General features: G+C 41.3%; 1 protein-coding gene across 1 annotated transcript in view; it reads right to left on the reverse strand.

Moving 5' to 3' along the window:
* The window catches only part of LOC117264677 (cullin-1), a 36,960-nt gene extending 17,844 nt beyond the window's left edge, over window positions 1-19,116 (reverse strand). Inside the window, exons 1-2 of the mRNA XM_033638831.2 lie at window positions 18,975-19,116; window positions 2,008-2,418 (exon numbers count right to left, since the gene is read on the reverse strand). Of these exons, the coding sequence (XP_033494722.1) occupies window positions 2,008-2,147 (140 nt within the window). The 5' untranslated portion in view covers window positions 2,148-2,418; window positions 18,975-19,116. The remainder of the gene's footprint in view (window positions 1-2,007; window positions 2,419-18,974) is intronic.
* Between the last annotated feature and the right edge of the window lie 414 nt (window positions 19,117-19,530).

The following is a 19,530-nucleotide window of genomic DNA, read 5'->3' on the forward strand; positions in this document are numbered from 1 at the left end:
GCATTTTGTACTTCAGGGAAACAATGACATCCTGTAGTACTGGAAAGGTGCGTAACAGGAAGCGAGGTTGTCAAACAACAAAATGTGCCCACAGAGAAACTCATCTCTTTGTGTCCTTTACACTCACATAATGCACACTGTGTATTCTGTGGCGTTTGCATGTTTAGAGAGTGATTAATTAGGTCTGGTTGCTGAAAAATCAGTTCAACCTCCCTTTTTCATGAACAAAATAGATTTTGATCAAGACCTCCTGAGATCAGTGATAATGTAGAAGGTATTTTGAAGCAAAGGTTTGTTTCCTGTTTTCAGGACTCTGGCCGACTGGGCATTCTTTGGTTGCAACTCATTACCTTGGCAAAAAGCTATAAAAGAGGTTTGTGTTTCAGGAAGAAGGAATTAGCAAGCCAGTGCATAAACTACACTAAAACATACAGAGAGGGTGGCTACTGACTAAACAAATGTCAAAATTTGGCAAACATTAAAGGGATATTACCAATTTTCCTGTATCACCAGGATGTGGGGCGTGTGCAAAATCCGCCAAACAATGCAAATCACTTCATTTCATGCCATCCAGTGGATGTTTGCTCACAGTACAGGTAGGGAGCTCTAGGAGATAGGGAGCTCTAGGAGGCAGAGTCATGGAAGGCGCTTTAACACTGTTTATCTGCAAACACTTCCCACACCACAATGACCGGGCCCCCAGGAAAGTAGCTCAGCCTAGCTTCCAATTTTTCCCAGTTGCCACTCGCAGTATTGCAGCAAAAAACAATCCCCTGCAGCCCAAAAAGCATTTTCCCCGTAGACCACTATTGTAAAAGAGACATCAGTTAAACTGTTGACAGGACGCCTCGGACTGCAAACAAAGTCAACTGCTACTCTTTCTATTATGAATTTTTGATCCATGAAGTTCCAATACTTGTAAAACTTTCCTCGAGCAGAGAAAAACTACTTGAAAGTCTGTGATGTCATCACAACATTAAGTGTACGGGCCGAGGAGGAAGTTGCGGTGGGGCTAGCGGGAAACACTAGTGCGCATATTAAGAGGGCCGAAAACTGTGGAAGTAAACCTGGAAGCTAGAAACTTTTTTTTGGCACATGTGCCAGACGAGAAACTCCATTTAACTGAATAGGTGCCATGTTGGCATCCGATATCAAGGTATTATTATAGGTCTAGGGTGGTGAAAGACCCTTTAAACCCAGCATCACTGTAAATAAATTACAGACTAAATACAGTAAATAACTAAAAAACATTTGATTGTTTACATTTTGTTTTTAAAGATTAGACTTGAATGTGGTTCAGTTAATTTGCCAATAATTCTCTCAATTGTTTGGTCAAAATATCAGACAAGAGTGTCTTAATGTCTGTGTGTGTTAAATGTATGTTCCTCTAGTCACAATATCTAGAAACTAGGGCTGTCCCCTGAAAGTCAAAGAATCTAATAATCAGTTGGAGACCCCTCAGTCGACTGAGATTGCTTAAAGTCCAGCATTTGTTTTGATTGTATGTTTTTGGCTATTCAGTGTACTTTTTGGGACGTTTTGTTCCTAAGAGTGTTGAGTGAACGCTCTTGACTTTCATGATAGTCTTTGGTACAGACAAGATGCAGCAGCACAGAGGAGATGACACTTTGCACAGTAAAGCTCCAAAATAACATTATCTTCTTTCTTCTGCTTAGAGATGGTGAATTTACAGCTCACGGCAGCTTAATACGACAGTCTTTTGTTTGATATCTAGTGTTGTAAAAAATGGTCTTGCACATTTCCCATCCATCGTCAGCACAGTTGGCTTGTTTACTATATTACAGGAATGCCGCTGTCACACTGAACGTGCCACTGAACCAAGTGCAAACTTTAAAACTTTATATGTATTTAAAAAAAAAACGTCTAATATTTGTATTAAACACGTGTTTTGTAAAGTAATGTAATCATTCCACCCAAAAATCCAGCCAACATTCAAACCCCCAATCACAGCCTCACAGCATCAACCTCCCCAAACTGACAGGATACGTGTAGAGTTCCATGTAGCGCGACTTGGCCATGCTTTGCCGTGTGTACACCTGCTGGATGCCAGCCCGCAGGTCGTCCCATATCTGGTCCAGGCCTATCTGTTTCAGTCCATGGGGGTTCTGGGTCCTGTTTGACGACATCGTAGAGCCCCTTGTCCTCTCCTCTCCCTACCGAACAATGCCCTCCCTTTCCTGCTCCGGTGGGCGCTCTCCCCCCGGCTCCTCTCCTCGGTTGGTTTCTGTGGCCTGGCTCGCTCTGCTCTCAGAGTGCGCAGTCCATCTGGCAGCAGCAGCAGCGCTTCAGGAAGCTGGTTGTTGGTTGTGAGGCGGGATGCAGTCCCACTCTGCACGCCTGGGTGGCGCTCTCTGCCACTCCTCCACCTAAAAGCTTTGGCAATCCTCACCAAATGACCTGCAAACAAAACAAGATGAAGAGAAATACATTTTGAGTAACAATCTTTGTTACTGCCAGGAAACAAGCTACATAAAAATTACATAAAAAGACCAGTGAATCTTAGTTTTTATAGTAAATCCTAGAATCAAACATCAATCAGAGAAGTCTCAGTTTCCTCAGTGCTTTGTACACAGTTAAGACAGGTCAGTTGTAAGGCCTATCTGCTGACACCTGGCTCTGATCCCTGTCCATGCAGTGCTGACCAGACCCTGACGTCACTCAGCTAATAACAGATTAGTCTACTTCAACGCCTCCATGATTTCCTTCACCAGTCCAGTCAAGACAGTGCACAGTCTCCCTCATCTACAAAGCTCCTTTCTGGATACTGGGGGTAAATTTTTACCTTTAAGCATTTGTCCAAAAGACTCATCCAGACCTTTAGGTAGTGTAGAGAGTATTATCATGTTGCTGAAAGACACTTCAACATATTCAGTTGCTTATGATTTAAACATGTAAACATGTGCTTAAGTGAGTGCTGTGGGGGTACACACCTATAAATGTCGTGAACACAGACAAAATAAAATAAAAAAAAATACAGGAAGAGAGCAGAGTCTCTGCAGAATATATACCAACACACACTGAGAGTGGGTCATAAGTTATGACAGAGGGATCACTTCTGTATGAGCATGTTGTTGTTGTTTTTTTTTTTTGGAAAATGCTATAGAGTAAATCTTTAAGCTAACTGGCCATGGTGTTAACTTTCTGCCATAACAGAAAAATAAAAAGATAGGAGCCAGTATGCAGCTTTTTAATTAAAAAGGTTCCCTGCATACATTTGAAAGTATGTCATGGTCTTCTGTCTGTACGAGATTAATAAAATTGAAGTGTAATATACTGACCAACACCACAGGTCACATATTTTTTGTTGTTTTTGTGTCTGTTATTGCAAAATATCCATTAAATGCTTCATCATACAAATCAAATTCATAAGTGATTAAATCTAAAATGCACCCAGGCTCCTGCCTCCTGAACTACAAGATAACCCTTGCTTACATCATGCAGGTGCTGCACTGTGCTCCTGCAGTTGAGTTGTGCTTTTTTCATCCATCAACCTAACTGTCTTAACAATATCCAAAAATCGATTTTTGGTATTTGTGAATCAATCCCCCAAACCCCTATTGAATATGAGGTTGGGTAATGACTGTGACACTATCAGAAGAGTAAACGCAGCTGGTTTAACGGTTGTGCTGATGACAGTCCAAGGAGGCCACATCATTAAGGCTAATTGACGGGCCTGAAGCTGTAATTTCATCTCCACGGTCAGGACAAGAGGAGAAGGTAAATGAACGACAGAGTTTGCCGCATCAACATCTTTCAAGCCACAGAGAGAGAAAGACAACAAGACACACAAAGTGACAACACAGAAATGCACAGGTAGAGGAAAGGCTAAAAGACTTTTCACACCAGGGAGAAATATCTGTGCAGATTATTTGCAAACAAAGAACCAATAAAAAGTCTGATACTTTTGACTTTTTCATGTTTTATTGTTTTACTTAATTGCAGCTGAGTGGAAGCAATTAGGCTTTCTGGACAGTGATCAACAGAAAGATAACGCTTTAGTATTTCAAAGTGAAAATCTTTAATTTGTTCTAAATTAAGCAACAGAGAGAGTTGGAGATCAGTACATATACTGATTCAACCGTGTAACAGTCTACCAAAGATCTTGTTAAGAAATGAAATAAATATAACAACGAAAGGCAGGTTACCAAACACTGCTAAGAGTACCTTAAATGCTGGGCTCAGTTTGCTTTCTTTTGGGTGTGAGATAAAACAGAAGACTAGGCTTGGGTGCCATCTATGTTTTCATACCTTCCTGGAATTTCACCGGCGTATATACTGTATGATAGTATTTGTGTACCCTGGTCCTGTAACATTCTCCCCACCCCTCGCAGTCAGCTCAGCTGCCTGATGCACCAGACTGGCCTCTGGTGCCACGTGATGTGCACTACATGCAAAACCTCCTCATTACAGCCTCTCCAGTATGAGGACTTTCGCTCTAGCACCAATAGCATTGGACCAGCTGTCATGGTCCTGGCAAAAACTCCATATGAATGCTAAAATGAACATAAATATATGGATACAACATCACACAGCATAAGGGACTCGCATTCCCTGGAGCCGTACCCGACAATCATTCAACACAACCCTCCCCTCTTCAGCTACAATTGGTGATTTATGTCCCCTTGTGACCGGTATAGGCTGCGCAGCAATTGGCGTCTATTGGAGCCAAGTTCCGCTCATAATGATAGTTTGTACAACGTCCAATTGGCAGCGATTAATCAGCTGAACCGATTAATCTATCAATGTTTTATTTAAACTACACATTTTATTTCATTCTATTTTTCCCTTCATGTGATACAAATAATGCTGCAGAAGTACATCGTTTCATCTGTCCCACGTGGATTCATGGTAGCTAGACATCGAACCCCACGGAGATCACACAACATGCAACTTAGCAAGCTATAAAAAGATATTTTTTATTCAAAATGTGAAAATCTGCTGCTCTACTATTGAGTAGTAGCTCTTTCATTTTAAACTGAATGTCATTTGGTTTAGGACTGCTGGTCAGACAAAACAAGCTATTTGAAGTTGTCACCTTGGGTTCTGGGGCATTTTGCAATATTTTCAGACATTTTTTTAGATTAAACTGTTAACTGATGAAACAAAAAAGTGTGATCTGATCAACTGAAATAAAAAAATATCATCAGTTGCAGATCCAATATGAATCAACCAATGCTGTGTTGACTGCAATTAAATGTTATGTCTTTCACAACTGTGATAATTTTGGTAGCTCTGCATGAAAACTAAAAATTGCTGATAATGAGGTACACATTAATATTTAAGGGCTCACATTGTGTTTAAAACATGCAGGTACCAAACTGAGATATGACATTGTTATTTTTACCACACAGCATATAACTTCACAGTGAGTTCATCTTGATAATGCAGAACATCTAAGAACAGTCATTAAAAAAGAGAAACCAGAGTTTTTGCTGTGTAAATGCAGCCAAGCAGAGAGACTAAAAGGAGGGTGCATGGGTAGAAACTGCTGTGTACATGTAGGCAGCCCTGCTATATTTAGAAGCACCAGGCATGCAGCGCTGCCCGTCCCTGGCCGTTCACAGCTATTAGGGCCAGAGACTAAGGACGTGACCCAAGTGGAATAGTCTGTTAGTGGAAGAGGGGAGGAAGCTGAGTGACCTACTCTGTTTACTTCCTGCCCCTGTTGATGCCGCACAATGAATGAACACTTGAGATGTGTGAGCAGCTTCAGTGATATGGCAGCTAAGAATCTGCTGCTGCTGCTTATAAAGACGTGGGTAGGCAAAATACTGAAATGTGGGTCTTTAAATGAGAAAGGAAATGTGTGCGTTTGTTGCTCATGACACAACTATATTGAGATATTCATTAGGGTTGGGTCGGTTCTCGGTAATACCAATTCGGTTCGGTACTCCGTCTTTGACCGGATTTTTTTTTTTTTTTTTTTGAGACCAACCGGACCGCATACTTGGGCGGTACATAGGCGGAGTGGACTCCGCGGAGGTCTGCCCGGTGAAAGTGGACGTCCACAAGCCCTGTGCGCTCAAAGCACGACCGCGCAGACTCCGTTCCGCGCACCAGTGTCACACAAGACTGCTCTGCATGTATTTTTCACAGACATTTTTACAGGAAACTACAATGCGAAAGTGCGCTCAACTCCGCTTATAGTACGCCCGAGTCTGTGGGCACCTGTGTCTGCCTCTTCGCCAAGTGCACGGCGAGCAGGAGAGAGAGGGGGGTGGGGGTGGGGCGGGGACTAAGCTGGGGGGTGCAAGTGCGCATGCGCCGAGGCCTCTACTGTAGCCTGGGGAGTTGATAATGGCGGACAATTTAGTCTCGAAGAAATCAAAGAATGCGCCACTATGGCACACAACGAAGGAGGGAGCCTATATTTTTGTCAATAAAAAAAAATATGATAATCTAACCGCAACTGTTGGAGGAACTCCAGCCGCCTTCCCTCTTCCCTTTTCCCCATGTGACACAGTTATGGGCGGTCTTCCAAGCCACTGTCGGCACAATGAATATCATGCGCGACGCCAAGGGTAGCGGTGCCGCTTTGTCAGGCGTTGCTGCCCTCTCCATAGACAAACAATGGGACAGCCAGCGCAAAGCGGTTTTACAGCTGATCATGTGTGGAGGCCTTTAGGGACCGTTCACCACGGTACCACTGCTGGGCAGGGTGGAAATAAAGCCTTTTTCACACAGAGCGCGCAAAGCGCAGACCTCCGCCGACGAACCCATTCATTGTGTATGTGCTACTGCGGCGCAAGAGCGCACCGCTCTGCTGCCGAACTGAGCGTCGTGCGTCGCCAGCCTGGGCTTAAATTGAAATTTTTTTAATTTCACCACAACGCGCTGTGATGACACCTCGGCGTCGCGCATCCAATAGCAGAGAAGAGCCTGAAGTAGACCCGGAAGCGGTCACCATGGAGCTGTAGCACCTGAACGAGCCTGTACCCCAAATCCTGTCCTCTGCGCCCTACCCCGCAGTGGGTACCGCGAAAGCTCTGTGTGAAAGAGGCTTAAGCTTAAGTCCTGCAGAGTTTCAGAGGACCTGGAGAATGTTTTAGGATACTAATAACATTATATAAGATAATCATATTGCAAAGATAATATATATAAGATAATAACATTAAAGACAAAATTAAATTGCAATACTTTTTCAAAACTTGATGATTTTACCTTTCTGTACATTTTGTATACAAATTCATTAAATAATTTTGCTTGTAAATGTCTATTTGAATCACGTTTATTACGGAAAACACATTATTTGATCAATTTACATTGTGCCCCTAAAGTTCTTTGTGCGCTCCTTATTTTTTCAACTTAGGAGCACATGTGCTCCTTGGGAAAAAAGTTAGCGTCAAGCCCTGATTGAGTGTTACATCGAGTTACATTATGATGCATTCAAGCTCTCTTGGGTAAATGAGCGAAGGTAAATTATAACCTTCTCATGATGTGTTCAAACATAATCTTGTAAAATGTAGTCTGGGGAAAGAAAAAATAAAAAATGAATTAACAGTTGTTTGAAGGAGAAATTTGTTAATGTTTTAACAGCAATATAAAATAGATTAGGCAATAGACAACTGTGATATATTATATACATTAAAAAGTTTTCTGAAGCAGTGTTTCTGTTCTTCATGTGAAAGAAGGATTATATTAAAGGCTTAACAAAAGCACACACGTGCAGACGATAAAAAACAAGATGCTGGACAAGAGACCATGCAAGAAAAAAACAACAAAAAAAACAAAAACAAAACAGTTCTCACACTAGACTATGCACCATTAAATATTCAATTAAATAACCACTGAGCTGACGTTTCAAGCTTCACGTTTCACATCAGCCCAACCAGTTTAAGTCACAGCTCTTCACCAGCTTGATGAAGAACAAACGCTTGAAACGTCAACTATAGGGTAATTTATGACGGAATACATGACTTAACAACAGCTCTTTTTTTCTTTTTTTTTTACAATAATGTAGATGTCTTTGTTTTTGACTTGGTCAAATGGGAAAAAATTAACAAAAACAAAACAAAACAACAAAAATATTGCTATCAGCAAAATTGTTATTTTACACATCAGCATCTGCCCAGAATTTCACAATCGATGCAACTCTACTTGTCACTATTCCTTAAATTAGACTTGAGGACCAACAGCATCCAAACTATTATGGTTTCAATTTGAAAACTCCAATATCACAACAGAAAAAGTATGTGACAAAAACTAATCAACACAAAATTTCTTTTAAATAAACTCAATGTTTAATTCTTGGGAAGCACTATTAGGATTTCTTTATTCAGTAAATATTTTGGAAAGAAAATAATTTTTATCATCAGTAGATCTGTTAATTGGTTGAAAAATGCTAATTGCAAGTTCCCAGAACCCAAAGGTGACCTCTTCAAATTGTTCTGTTTGTTTGGCCAAACAGTCCAAAACTCAAAAAATATTTAACTTTCCAAGACATTAAACAAAGAAAAACAACAAATCCTCACATTTGAAAACAAGGAGACAGTGAATGTTTAACATTTCTGGGCACTGACTGACTTGAATGATTAACTGATTATTAAAAAAGAAGCAGTAGACATATTTTTTGTGCAACCTCCTGTTTTCCAATGCCAGAAATGATCTACATTCATTTTATTGCAAAGCTATTTCCCAGAGATACTCATACAAAATATGAGTATCAGTTGTAGAACACCACTGCACGGTACAATTTTTCAATTCAGATACTGCAGTACATTTTCTGCTTTTAGTTCACCAAGCCACACTGTGGGTATGATGATAAAGAGAAGCACTGAGGCAGAGGGAAAGCCGTGACACAGCAGTAAGCTCCAGGCACATCAAGACTTGGATCGGGCCTTCATCAGTCACTAAAATCTGTCGTCCTCTCCGTGCCCAACCTCCGTCTCCAGCATCCCTTCCCCCCGCTCCCACAGACTGACCACATCACTGCAGCTGCAGTCTGCCACTACTGCTCTCCACCAACTACAACCATACAAAGCTACACCTCTGCTTCACCTGCTGCAACAGTCAGAATCAAAAATGTCTTGAAGTTAAATAGAAATCTGCCACTTTTGGACCAATGCTAGATTCCCAAATGTGATTACAACCAGAGGTTCTTTGTAATTTCAATGCAGACAATGAGAGAGCAACTCTAAAACTCAGATCCTGTGCAAGTCTTTTTATATTCATCTAGCAGGATTAAGCAAAACAAGACATTTCATCTAGCTACCAGCTATTGCCAGCACAAGCACAGGAAGTGATTCTGGGCCTATGCATTACACAGGCTGGTCAATCCACAAACTCTCAAGCCAGTTTAAACATCTTACCAGTAGCCAGTTCATTTTCTTTAGACACAATCAGACCTCCACAGTCTGATTGTATACTAGCAAGATGGGCAAACTTAACTGCCACACTAGCCCTTTTTACACAGATTGCCTTCTAGAGCTGCTACAATGTCCTTTCTTTACACCACTTTTGCATTACCACGGCATCATGTCGCGCCATTGTGTGATTTCAGACAGCATGCCGAAATCACGGAGGCAATAATAATGCCATTAACATGGCAATAACATCATTTACCTTCCCTGTTTTGAGACAGTTGATCTCACCCTCTACTCAAAGGGTAAGGAGCCCCCAGACCTCATTGTTTACCAAATGTGCGGACATTTTCAGCTGTTATTCTTCTTCTTTGAGTTAGCTGCTAAGCGCTATCAGCTGCTTTTTAAATCTCCCGGCAGTGGGTCGCACACATAATGTCAAAATGTCACACCCGTCCCGCCAATAGTCCCATCCTGGAAGCTGTCCCTTTTACACTGTCACCTTTTTGGCACTGTTACTATCTCTGCTGTTGGTGAGACAACTATGTCCCCCAATACTGCAATCCCACCTTATATAAAGAGCAACAAGGCAGCTTAACAGCATAAAAATTCCCACCTTGAAGAGGCAGTGTAAAAGGATTAGATGGTGGTGCTGTTGGCTTCTGTTATTGGATTGTAATAGTAGTTGAGGCTCATTTCATGGATTGCCAACTCACTAATAGAATGAAAATATATTTTACTAGCTTACATAATTTAGCTTTTCTATATTCAACATAATATAGGATAACGTGTTAAGACAGCATCTGAACACAATCTTGTCATTGGCTGCCTCAAGTTCATTTTCAGGTATATTAACTACATTTTACATCTTAACCATTTAAAATATTCAGGACTCAAGCAGCCAGTGGGCAGAGCTGCATGAAGTTGAGCTACTCTCATAAACAACATCTCAAGTAACAGTGATCTGTTGTGCTTGTCTTCCTACTGACAAGCTAAATCCTGCATGTTTTTGTTTTCACATCAGAAATGTAAATTATGGATAGAAACCTCTCATTTTGGCTGACTTTCAAACATCTGGAAAAACTTTTACCAATACTTCCAGAACCATCCAACTACCTTTTTCCTGCGATCTTAGGTAAAAACATACTACCCTAAACTCAACAGCATTGGCTCATGTAGAATTAGGATGCTGGTTGGTGACAGATGCAGAGCTGGACCTGTCGGCAACAAGCCCACACAGCTCAGCCAAGACTCTAGACCTGTTTCAGCCTCCACTCCTCTTCATCAGATCCTCGCTTAACTCAGAAAAAGCAGCCCTACCTACCTGAGGTGCTCCAGCAGTTGCCATGGCAACTGGGGCAGACAATACCTCAGAGTAGCCATTCGACTAAAGAAAGGCAGACCGTTCATTCTCTGTGTCTCTTGTGCCTCTATTCACTGGCGGTGAAGAAAGACGGCCTTCACAGCAGCACTGGGATCAGATTTCCAATTCCCACACCAGAAGGTCTTAAATGTGTGTCTCACTACAGTATCTGACCTATAATCAGCTATGTGACCAGAAGTAAGAAGATGTTGAGGGCAGCTCGGTAAGTGGCAACAGTTTCTAGAAAGTTTGTTGTGAAACAGGAATCCTGTTTCGGTGTTGCGGCTCCGTGGTCTACATGGTTCTCCTTCACACGCGGCAGGAAGGCACCTAAGTTCAAAGGTTATGACTCATTTCAGGGTACATGTTCTTTTCAGGGAACAACTAGCCTATATGTGTCTGTCAACAAGTTCTGCAGACAGACTAGTGGACCTGTTTATGTTTATGCAGGTGTCAGTTACCCAGGAGAAGCAGCACAACATCTATTTTCTCCTTTAGACTTTAAAATAATCTTGAAATTTTGAGTACATTTAAGATAAGAAACTCTTAGGACGATTAATCAAGTCATTGAGACAGAACAGCTATTTTGATAACTGTTAACTGCTTTACTGCTGCACTTACATGGAATCAGGTAGACAGTAAACAGCAGACAGACAACACCTTCTGGATGGCATGGGAAAAACAAACAGTCTGACGAAATAGCAGGACGGTGAAACAAAACATGCATAAGGACATGTTGCTATGTTGATACCATATTGTTTAATAAGAATGGAAAAAAATGAAATAAAATAATTTCCATGTTAATGTAGTCTATTTTTAATGCCAATAATGTCCAGTAACTGCCCAGAGAGCCCGTGTTTTCTCTTTGTGTGAAGAAGCTATGTAACATCGATTGTAAATTCCGTTGCAAATGACAACAAAAATTTAAACTATTTAAACTATGAACAAATGTTGTTTGCTGTTACCTTTGTTGTTTTATCTTTGCCAGCCTAACCTAATTCTACCATCCAGCTCTCATCAACTAAAATGATATCCAGTTTGCTGTCTGCCTTCTCTCTGACTCCTTGGGAATAATTGATTTTTCAACCAAAAATACCAAAGATTCGCAGGTTCCCGCCTGGCTCGCGGTGGCAGCCGACTCGGCTAGAGCCATTGCCGGATCCTGGCTAGTGCTAACACCGGGAGCTAACGCTCCTACTCTTCTCCGTGAGTGAGAGCAATGTTTTAGCCTAGCGGGCAGCCCGCAAGCCAGGCAGGCAGCTGGACCGCGAGCCAGGCGGGCAGCCTGGCAGGCTGCTCAAGCTCCGGACATTAACTAACCCATCCCGGTGCTTCCTCCGCAGCCTCCACTTCACCCAGCTTCACTCAGCTGCCCGATAAACCCGCTGCTTCTTCCCACTTTAACCTGCAGCGATGTTTTAGCCTAGCGGGCAGCTGGCTCGCAGGCTGCCCGCTAGGCTAAAACATCGCTCTCACTCACGGAGAAGAGGAGCTTAGCTCCCGGTGTTAGCACTAGCCGGGATCCGGCGATGTCTCTAGTCGAGTCGGCTGCCACCGGCTACTGGAGTAACTTACAGCTATGGGGCACTTCTACCAGCTCTTCTAGTCACTGCCTTCATCTCAGCAAATATATTACAAAAATGTAGCCCGCCAGGCTGCCCGCCAGGCTACATTTTACAATGCTAATTGAAAATGTTAGCTGGGCTGCCAAGCTAACTTACTCACCTAACACAACCATAACGCCTGACCCATTGCTGGGACCGAACTGCTAATAACTCAAGCTCCGGACATTAACCCGTCCCGGTGTTTCCTCCACAGCCTCCACTTTACCCAGCTTCACTCAGCTGCCCGATAAACCCACTGCTTCTTCCCACTTTAACCTGAATAACAAACCAGGGCTCGGTGCTCCGGTTGGATCCAAACAGAGAGCCGGGGCTAGTTGGGAAGCTAGCGGAGGCTAACCGGCTGTGCTTCCCTCCAGTCATGCTGCGGCTAACGCCTCGCCAGCCGCTCCCAGCTAGCTCCGGATTGTTATTGAGGTTAAAGTGGGAGAGGCAGCAGATCTGTGGGACAGCTGAGTGAAGTGGAACCTGAGGAGGAAGCACTGGCTAGCCCCAGCTCTCAGCCATTTCGCTTCAAAAATACGCGCTGCCATTGCTCACTGGCTGTAGCTTTTTATAGGGAGGGAGGGCCAAGGGCTCCGAGGGGGGGTGGGGATTCACATGAACGTACATGAACGCGCAGCCGGACCGGCTTGTAAACAAGGGGCTGGAGATCAACACAGAGAGAGGGTGTGTGAGGTCATGCTATACTCCAGATGAAATTACACCTCTAGTTCTTCACATAGCATTTTTTAATTCCTTCTATCTAGAAATGATGAATTTCGCTTATTGCTCCTTTAAATGACTTCAGTGACTGCAGAGCAGACAGATACACAAATTTTAAATATGAAAAAAAGAAGACACTGGTATTGGATCGGTCTTTGGTATTGGCAGATATGAAGTATCAGAATCAGTACTGGGAGGGGAAAAAGTTGAATTGGCGCATCTCTTAGTACAGTTATTTCCTTACCACCCTGTCTTTAACTAGATATTAAAAATAAAACATGTATGAGACTAATATCCACTGCAGACATCACAGTCATCATTATCAAGATGTTTCGTAAACCACATTATGAGGAAGGATAAGAACCTCTAAATATGACTGATTACACAGCCTGGAGCAGTACATATTACCACCATAAACAAATAACAACCAGTATCATTAAAAATAACTCTTCATGGAGGGATGGAAGAGACTAACTGGGGAGAGAGGGGAAACCATCCTGTTGTTTAAAGCCTGCCGTCAGCTTCCAGCAGCTACAAACAAATTAAAACTTACTCTAACAAACGACTTTGTTGCCAGTGTGCAATGCAAATGTATTTCTTTACGTTTACATTAAATTCTTACCTGCTATCTGCTGCAGACAGCAACAAGATGGCAAAATCCCAGCAGATTTTCATATTAGGACTCCTATGTGATGACTTCTCATCTGTCAGACAAACCAAACAGCCACGCTTCACCTGCATTCGGCTGGTAGTTTCTACTCTCCTACACTGAATTAGTCTTTACTGCCCTGTAGTGCAGTAGGTATTGCCACAACTCAGGAACCGGAGTGTGTCTGCACGGGAAGGATGCAGGGAGTGGTGGTGGAGGGAGAGACAGCGAGGGAGAGCGGTGCTCATGGGGAAAAAAAGCTCAGCCCGGTAAATCTGATTACCCTGGTCACCGTGTGTCCTGGCCAGACTCAACAACCTAATACCCTACATTTAAAACACAAACAATAACACGGTAAATAAACATAAACACAGGCCTTGATTTTGGGATTTGATCCCTTTTCCTTAAACTGAGTTTTGGTGACCAAAAAAAGACCATCAAACTGTGAGAGCGAGTCACAAGAAGCAGTAAAGCTTCAGATGAATCGCAGTGATGAGCACATCTTGAACACTGACATGCTCGTAAGGTGTGCGTGTGTTTGTGTGTGGGCGCAAACTGATCAGGTGCCGGGTTAGGCAGCGTGAGAGGACATTTCATTAGTGTAAGCAGCTTTTGATTTCTGTTGCTCTGCTCAGCATTCACAAGAGCAGCCACGCAGAGACTCACAGCCCTTTTGGATTGACTTTACAATCACTGCCCTCAGCGCCATCATTTCACAGCATCTTGTACATATCAAGCAGACAAACCTAGATGGGTCATGCCAGGTAAAGGAGGAGGTAGGACAGCTTGATCATGGCTGACATCACTTTAAAACTTCAGGAGCAAAATGATTTCACTGTATGTTCTGAACACAATATTAACATGCACACTGTTTCAGCATGTTTACATTCTGCTGATTTGCCTATAGTGCTGCCCTAGAAGGAGCACTGGTCATTTTGCACTACCAAACACTAATACAGACTGATACATGCCAGCATGATGTTGAGCGGAGAAGGAATCCATCTACTAGACTCGGCATGTGTTGAGTAAGCTGTTACAAAAGTTCAAATCAGGTGCAACATGTGCTCCACGTAGTCAAAAAACATTAATAAAGAAACAGAATAGGTATTTCCTACTACAATAAATATAAAATTCAACATCCCACTCAAAGCCGCAAGACAAAATCTTAAAAGTAACACAACAGTGTCTCCACAACAATAAAGTGCCACAAAAAGACAACTAGCAGTGCAGTCTATATCATTACGTTATTTAATGCTATAAATGTTGACTTAACACGCATGCTTCTCCTCAAACTGACAATTTCCAAATGATATGATAGAGCAGATGTAAGTGAGGATATGAATGTTGTCTTTCAGCCTCTGAATAACCATTTATGCAAGAATGGACACGTCTGCAGCTGTTTTATCATGGTATGTATGCAAAAGTTATCATCCGACAGCAGACGTTCTTCACTTCACAACATACACCAACCCCACATACATGTGTACCATCACACAGACATTCTCACTCAAGCAGGTTGATTCTGAGGTGATAAGACGTGTGTGTGTGTGTATATATATATATATATATATATATATATATATATATATATATATATATATATGTGTGTGTGTGTGTGTGTGTGTACAATTAAGCCTCTTATCTCAATACTTTTAACTCCCTAATAGAGGGGCAACTTCTGCTGATATGGCAAAATGGAAAAACTGGATGCTATCGCAAGCACTGCAATTGAACAATATTAACATAATTCACATTTTGTCCCAATAAAGACCATAACACCCTACTTAAAAACCTACTCTAATGGTTAACTTTCCATTAAAATAAGTTTAATAAGTTAAAAGTTTCCATGCACAAATTTCACAAATTTCTGATTTTCTGGTAAAAATCGAGAGATCCATCAACATCGAATCAATACTGGGCTACCTAAGCTTTAAAAATTAATATCATATAGCTGTAGAATGACTTTTATTGGGCTACTACTTTTTGACTACTTTTGACAGATAATGTGCAACCTCCTTTCTTCTTGTAATGTGTCACAAGTCAGACTAGAAACATAATAAAAGAGTGTTTGTTTTGATCCTCCACGCTAAATATTCGGAAAAGTTCCACTTTGTACCAATGTTTGTATTAAGCCTCTTCCAAGAATGTGCATTTTCATCTGCCAATACCACTGTGAAAATGTCAGATCATAACTTCTTTCATCTTAGAAAACAGTGCATATACCTATGTAGATGTCAATTACTTCATGTACAAGTTTAGAATACATTACTGACAAAATTTATGTTTTAAAAAGCTCCACAAATACATTTAAAAAAAAACTCCTTGGGGGTCAATAAAGTATGTTGCCTGCTTCTTCTACACGTTGTCAGCCAAGACAGACAACCACCAATGCCAGTGTGTGAAGTGTTTGTTTTGTTTCACTTTTAAAATCAAAGAAAATACTATCTTAACTGTCAAGAGACGCAGCCAGCAAATAATAGAGGCACCCTGATCATTCAAGGGAAACAACAGTGAAATACAATACATAGAATCCAAAGGTTATACGTCATTTTGTAAGAACTCTAGGCCTGGAAATTACTATTCTAACATACCATAGCTCTTTCAGGTATTCCTTTGAGTGTGAGAGCCCTGTGATGGGTTCAAAACAATTAGATCTTCCATAAATGCATATTTGTATTGGCCAATGTTGGTACAAAAATATTAGAAATTTATTTTTTAACTTACTTGCAGAACAAGAAGTGCCTAAAAACTGTGATGGCTGTTAAAGGAGAACACCACCTAAATTAAGAGTTCCAATATGTTATTTCCATGGCCTTGAAAAGTTCACTTAATATTTGTGAATATAAGCTACTCTCTTTCAAAGCCAAAAACCAGAAAGTTAAGTCTTAAACTTCTGATGTCATAGGGGTATAAAGTCTGGAGCTGCCCCATAAACAATGAATAGGTGCCTGGTTTGTGGACCCAAAGAATGTTTGTTTTCTCTTCCATACTCACATGAGCTTTATTTTATAGTAGTGTTTTCACTGCTGAAACAGAAAATGTACCCATTTAGACCAAATCACAATGTTGATTTACAGTAACTTCTAGGTAGAAAATCCTCATGTCACATACATAAAATCAAATAGCACTGAGTAAACGCTGCCTCAATTAGTTTTTAGCGACCTGTTAAAGAAAAAACAATATCATTTTAAATTTATGCTATATTTGGAATATTTTCACCACTTCACTTGGTCATCAGACAGCTTTTTCTGAGAGGGAATAGAAGCCATTATATCAAAGCCAACACAATGCATTGACAAAAACAGTAATTTAACTTAGCAGCTTGTTTACTGTGGCATCGATTGGTTAGTAAGTAAGATAAAAAAGGAGCAAAAATATTCAAATATAGGGCATTCTTCAACTGATATTTATTTTTTAAGGTGGCTAATATACGCTTTGCCACAGCCCCATCAATAGGAGTACATTGCTTAGCTTCCATGCAAATAGATTTGGTTTACCAAAGATGATAGCAAAGCGACAAAGTACATAAAATAAGCATAGCACAAACATCAGATATATCAAGCAACTGTGTTTCACTATATAGCTTAAACATTACAGCAACCGCTGAAAATGACAACAGAAATCAACAAGTTCGCCGATTTTATAAATCTCTGCAGCTGAAATTAACTGCCAGTTGTCTAGCCAGAAGTAGTTGTTTTTACTGCAACATCACAGTGATTCCATCTATACTGAGGAGCACTGGGTGCTCTGTGTCATCAAGAAGAGTGGTTCCTTACTGGTCCAGCCACAGGGTCCAGATTTCTCCTTAGCCATCAGTACAAGGTCTGCACAGTTGGATATATTCAGTGTCATATTTGCGTTTGGCCATGACATCAAGCTAGTTTGCTGGCTCTGTCAAATAGCTGTCCATTATTTACTCACTCTACAGGAGGAAACAGTGGTTCAAAATAAAAGCTCTGTGCTTGAAATTCACTGTATTTAAAAATAAAATGTGTTTTTTTACAAACTTGACACGTCTGCAAGACCTGTGGTCCATTCAGAACGGACCCACAACCCACTTCTGGAACATTACCCACCGGTTAGGAACCCCTGATCTAGAACATCTTTCACCAATCACTGTTTATGAAGAAGCTCCAGTCTTTATATCCTATGACATCACAAATTTGGAGTTTGGGCCTCTAGTTTTTGGATTTGGGAAAGAGTTGTTCATGTTTAATGATATTTTTGGACTGTCTTCAACCATAGAAATAAAATGTATGACTTTTGAAAATGGGTGTAGTTCTTCTTTAAGTGTTGTATCTTTGTCTTAGCAAACGAAGGAAACACTATTGAAAACAATGTTGTACATGTAACTACACTTCATAAAATATGATTTGATGTGAGGATTCGGCACGTACACCGTGTCAACTTTCCATGACTACCCCATCACCATAAGGCACTTAAAAACTTCCCTGACTAAAAAGCAATAGATATGAATTCAGAATTAACAACTAGGTATGCCAGCTGTTTGTTTTTCTTTATAAATTCAGAACAGAGAAAGACACAGCACTCAACAATATTCCCCACCAGCAGAGAGGTCCCGATCATTCAGAGTTTTATATAAATAAAAAAAAACATGTTCCCTTTCTTCCTTCCTATTTCCCTAACATCTCCGGGCCTGAAAAGTGGCGACCAGGTATTTTCCAGGTATTCCAGGAGTATGGGAGCCTTGTGTCCGGTTGAAAAAAATCACTACCCTTCGCTCCAAAGAGGCAGATGGCCGATCTGTTCGGTTTAATAAGGAACTGTAGCCCCGTCAGCTAGATTAGGACACTATAATCATCTCACTAAATACGACGAAGCTGTACACTGACCGCGTTTTAAAATATCTGCTGAGATTTTTCAACGCTGAGCTACGAATGGAGTCAAACACTGCTACGCAACACTGCTAGCTATCATTAGCTTCCCTGGCTCAATTAGCCAGTTAGCTTGAAAGTAGCGCTAGCTCGGCTACCTGGCGCTGGGTGGATTAGCTTTAAATCAAAAATACAGTCTCTATTTATACCCGCATTTTTTTATTCGTTTAGATATATATGTAGTGTTGTGATGTTTTAGATAAATGTTGCCTTGGCCGAGCTAACCGCGGTGGCAAGGAATGACCAACTGTCTGTGTTGTTGGTGTAAAATGGCAGCCTAGCTTCTCGGGCTGCTCAATAATGAGTCAGGAAAACAGTTCGCTAACCATTTAGCATTAGCCTGCTAGCTCTTGACTAGACTGATTGTCATAAAAAATAGCGCCACCGCGTTACGTTCACAACTCTCAAGTGTTTTCTTACCATTTTAAGGCTGTGACTGTCACTGCACAATCGTTGTATGTGTGAGTTTTCGGCCCCAGAAGCTGTCTCCGCCGCCGTTTTTCGCTCTTCTGTGTGTTTGCTGTCCGTAGCTAACTGCGACCGCTCTGCTTCGTTCGCACAAAGATCAGCTCAGCAGCCACCGAATCATGCTGCCTTCAGGCGCCCTCGGAAATGTGGATGTTACAACAAAGGGACACACACACACACACACGCACACACACACACACGCACACACACACGCACACATTACAGTTTTTCTCATTACCTGAACACATTTGTCCATTCAGAAGTAACATTTTCCAAACAGTTCACACACAGACCTACACTGAAAGTCACTCACAAAACATTAAAAATATGCAACAAAAGCAAATATTTTTATCACATAACACAGCTTGTAATCAAATTAATATATTCTTTCATTCAGTCATTACACATCAGACAACTAAATATAAAAAAAATAGCATAAACTTTTTCAACCTAAATTTGTGCTAAAATATGTGAAACTAATGGAAACCTGTGAACCCATTTGCGAGAG

This window comes from Epinephelus lanceolatus, chromosome 20 (assembly GCF_041903045.1).
Source record: "Epinephelus lanceolatus isolate andai-2023 chromosome 20, ASM4190304v1, whole genome shotgun sequence".
NCBI lineage: Eukaryota > Metazoa > Chordata > Actinopteri > Perciformes > Serranidae > Epinephelus > Epinephelus lanceolatus.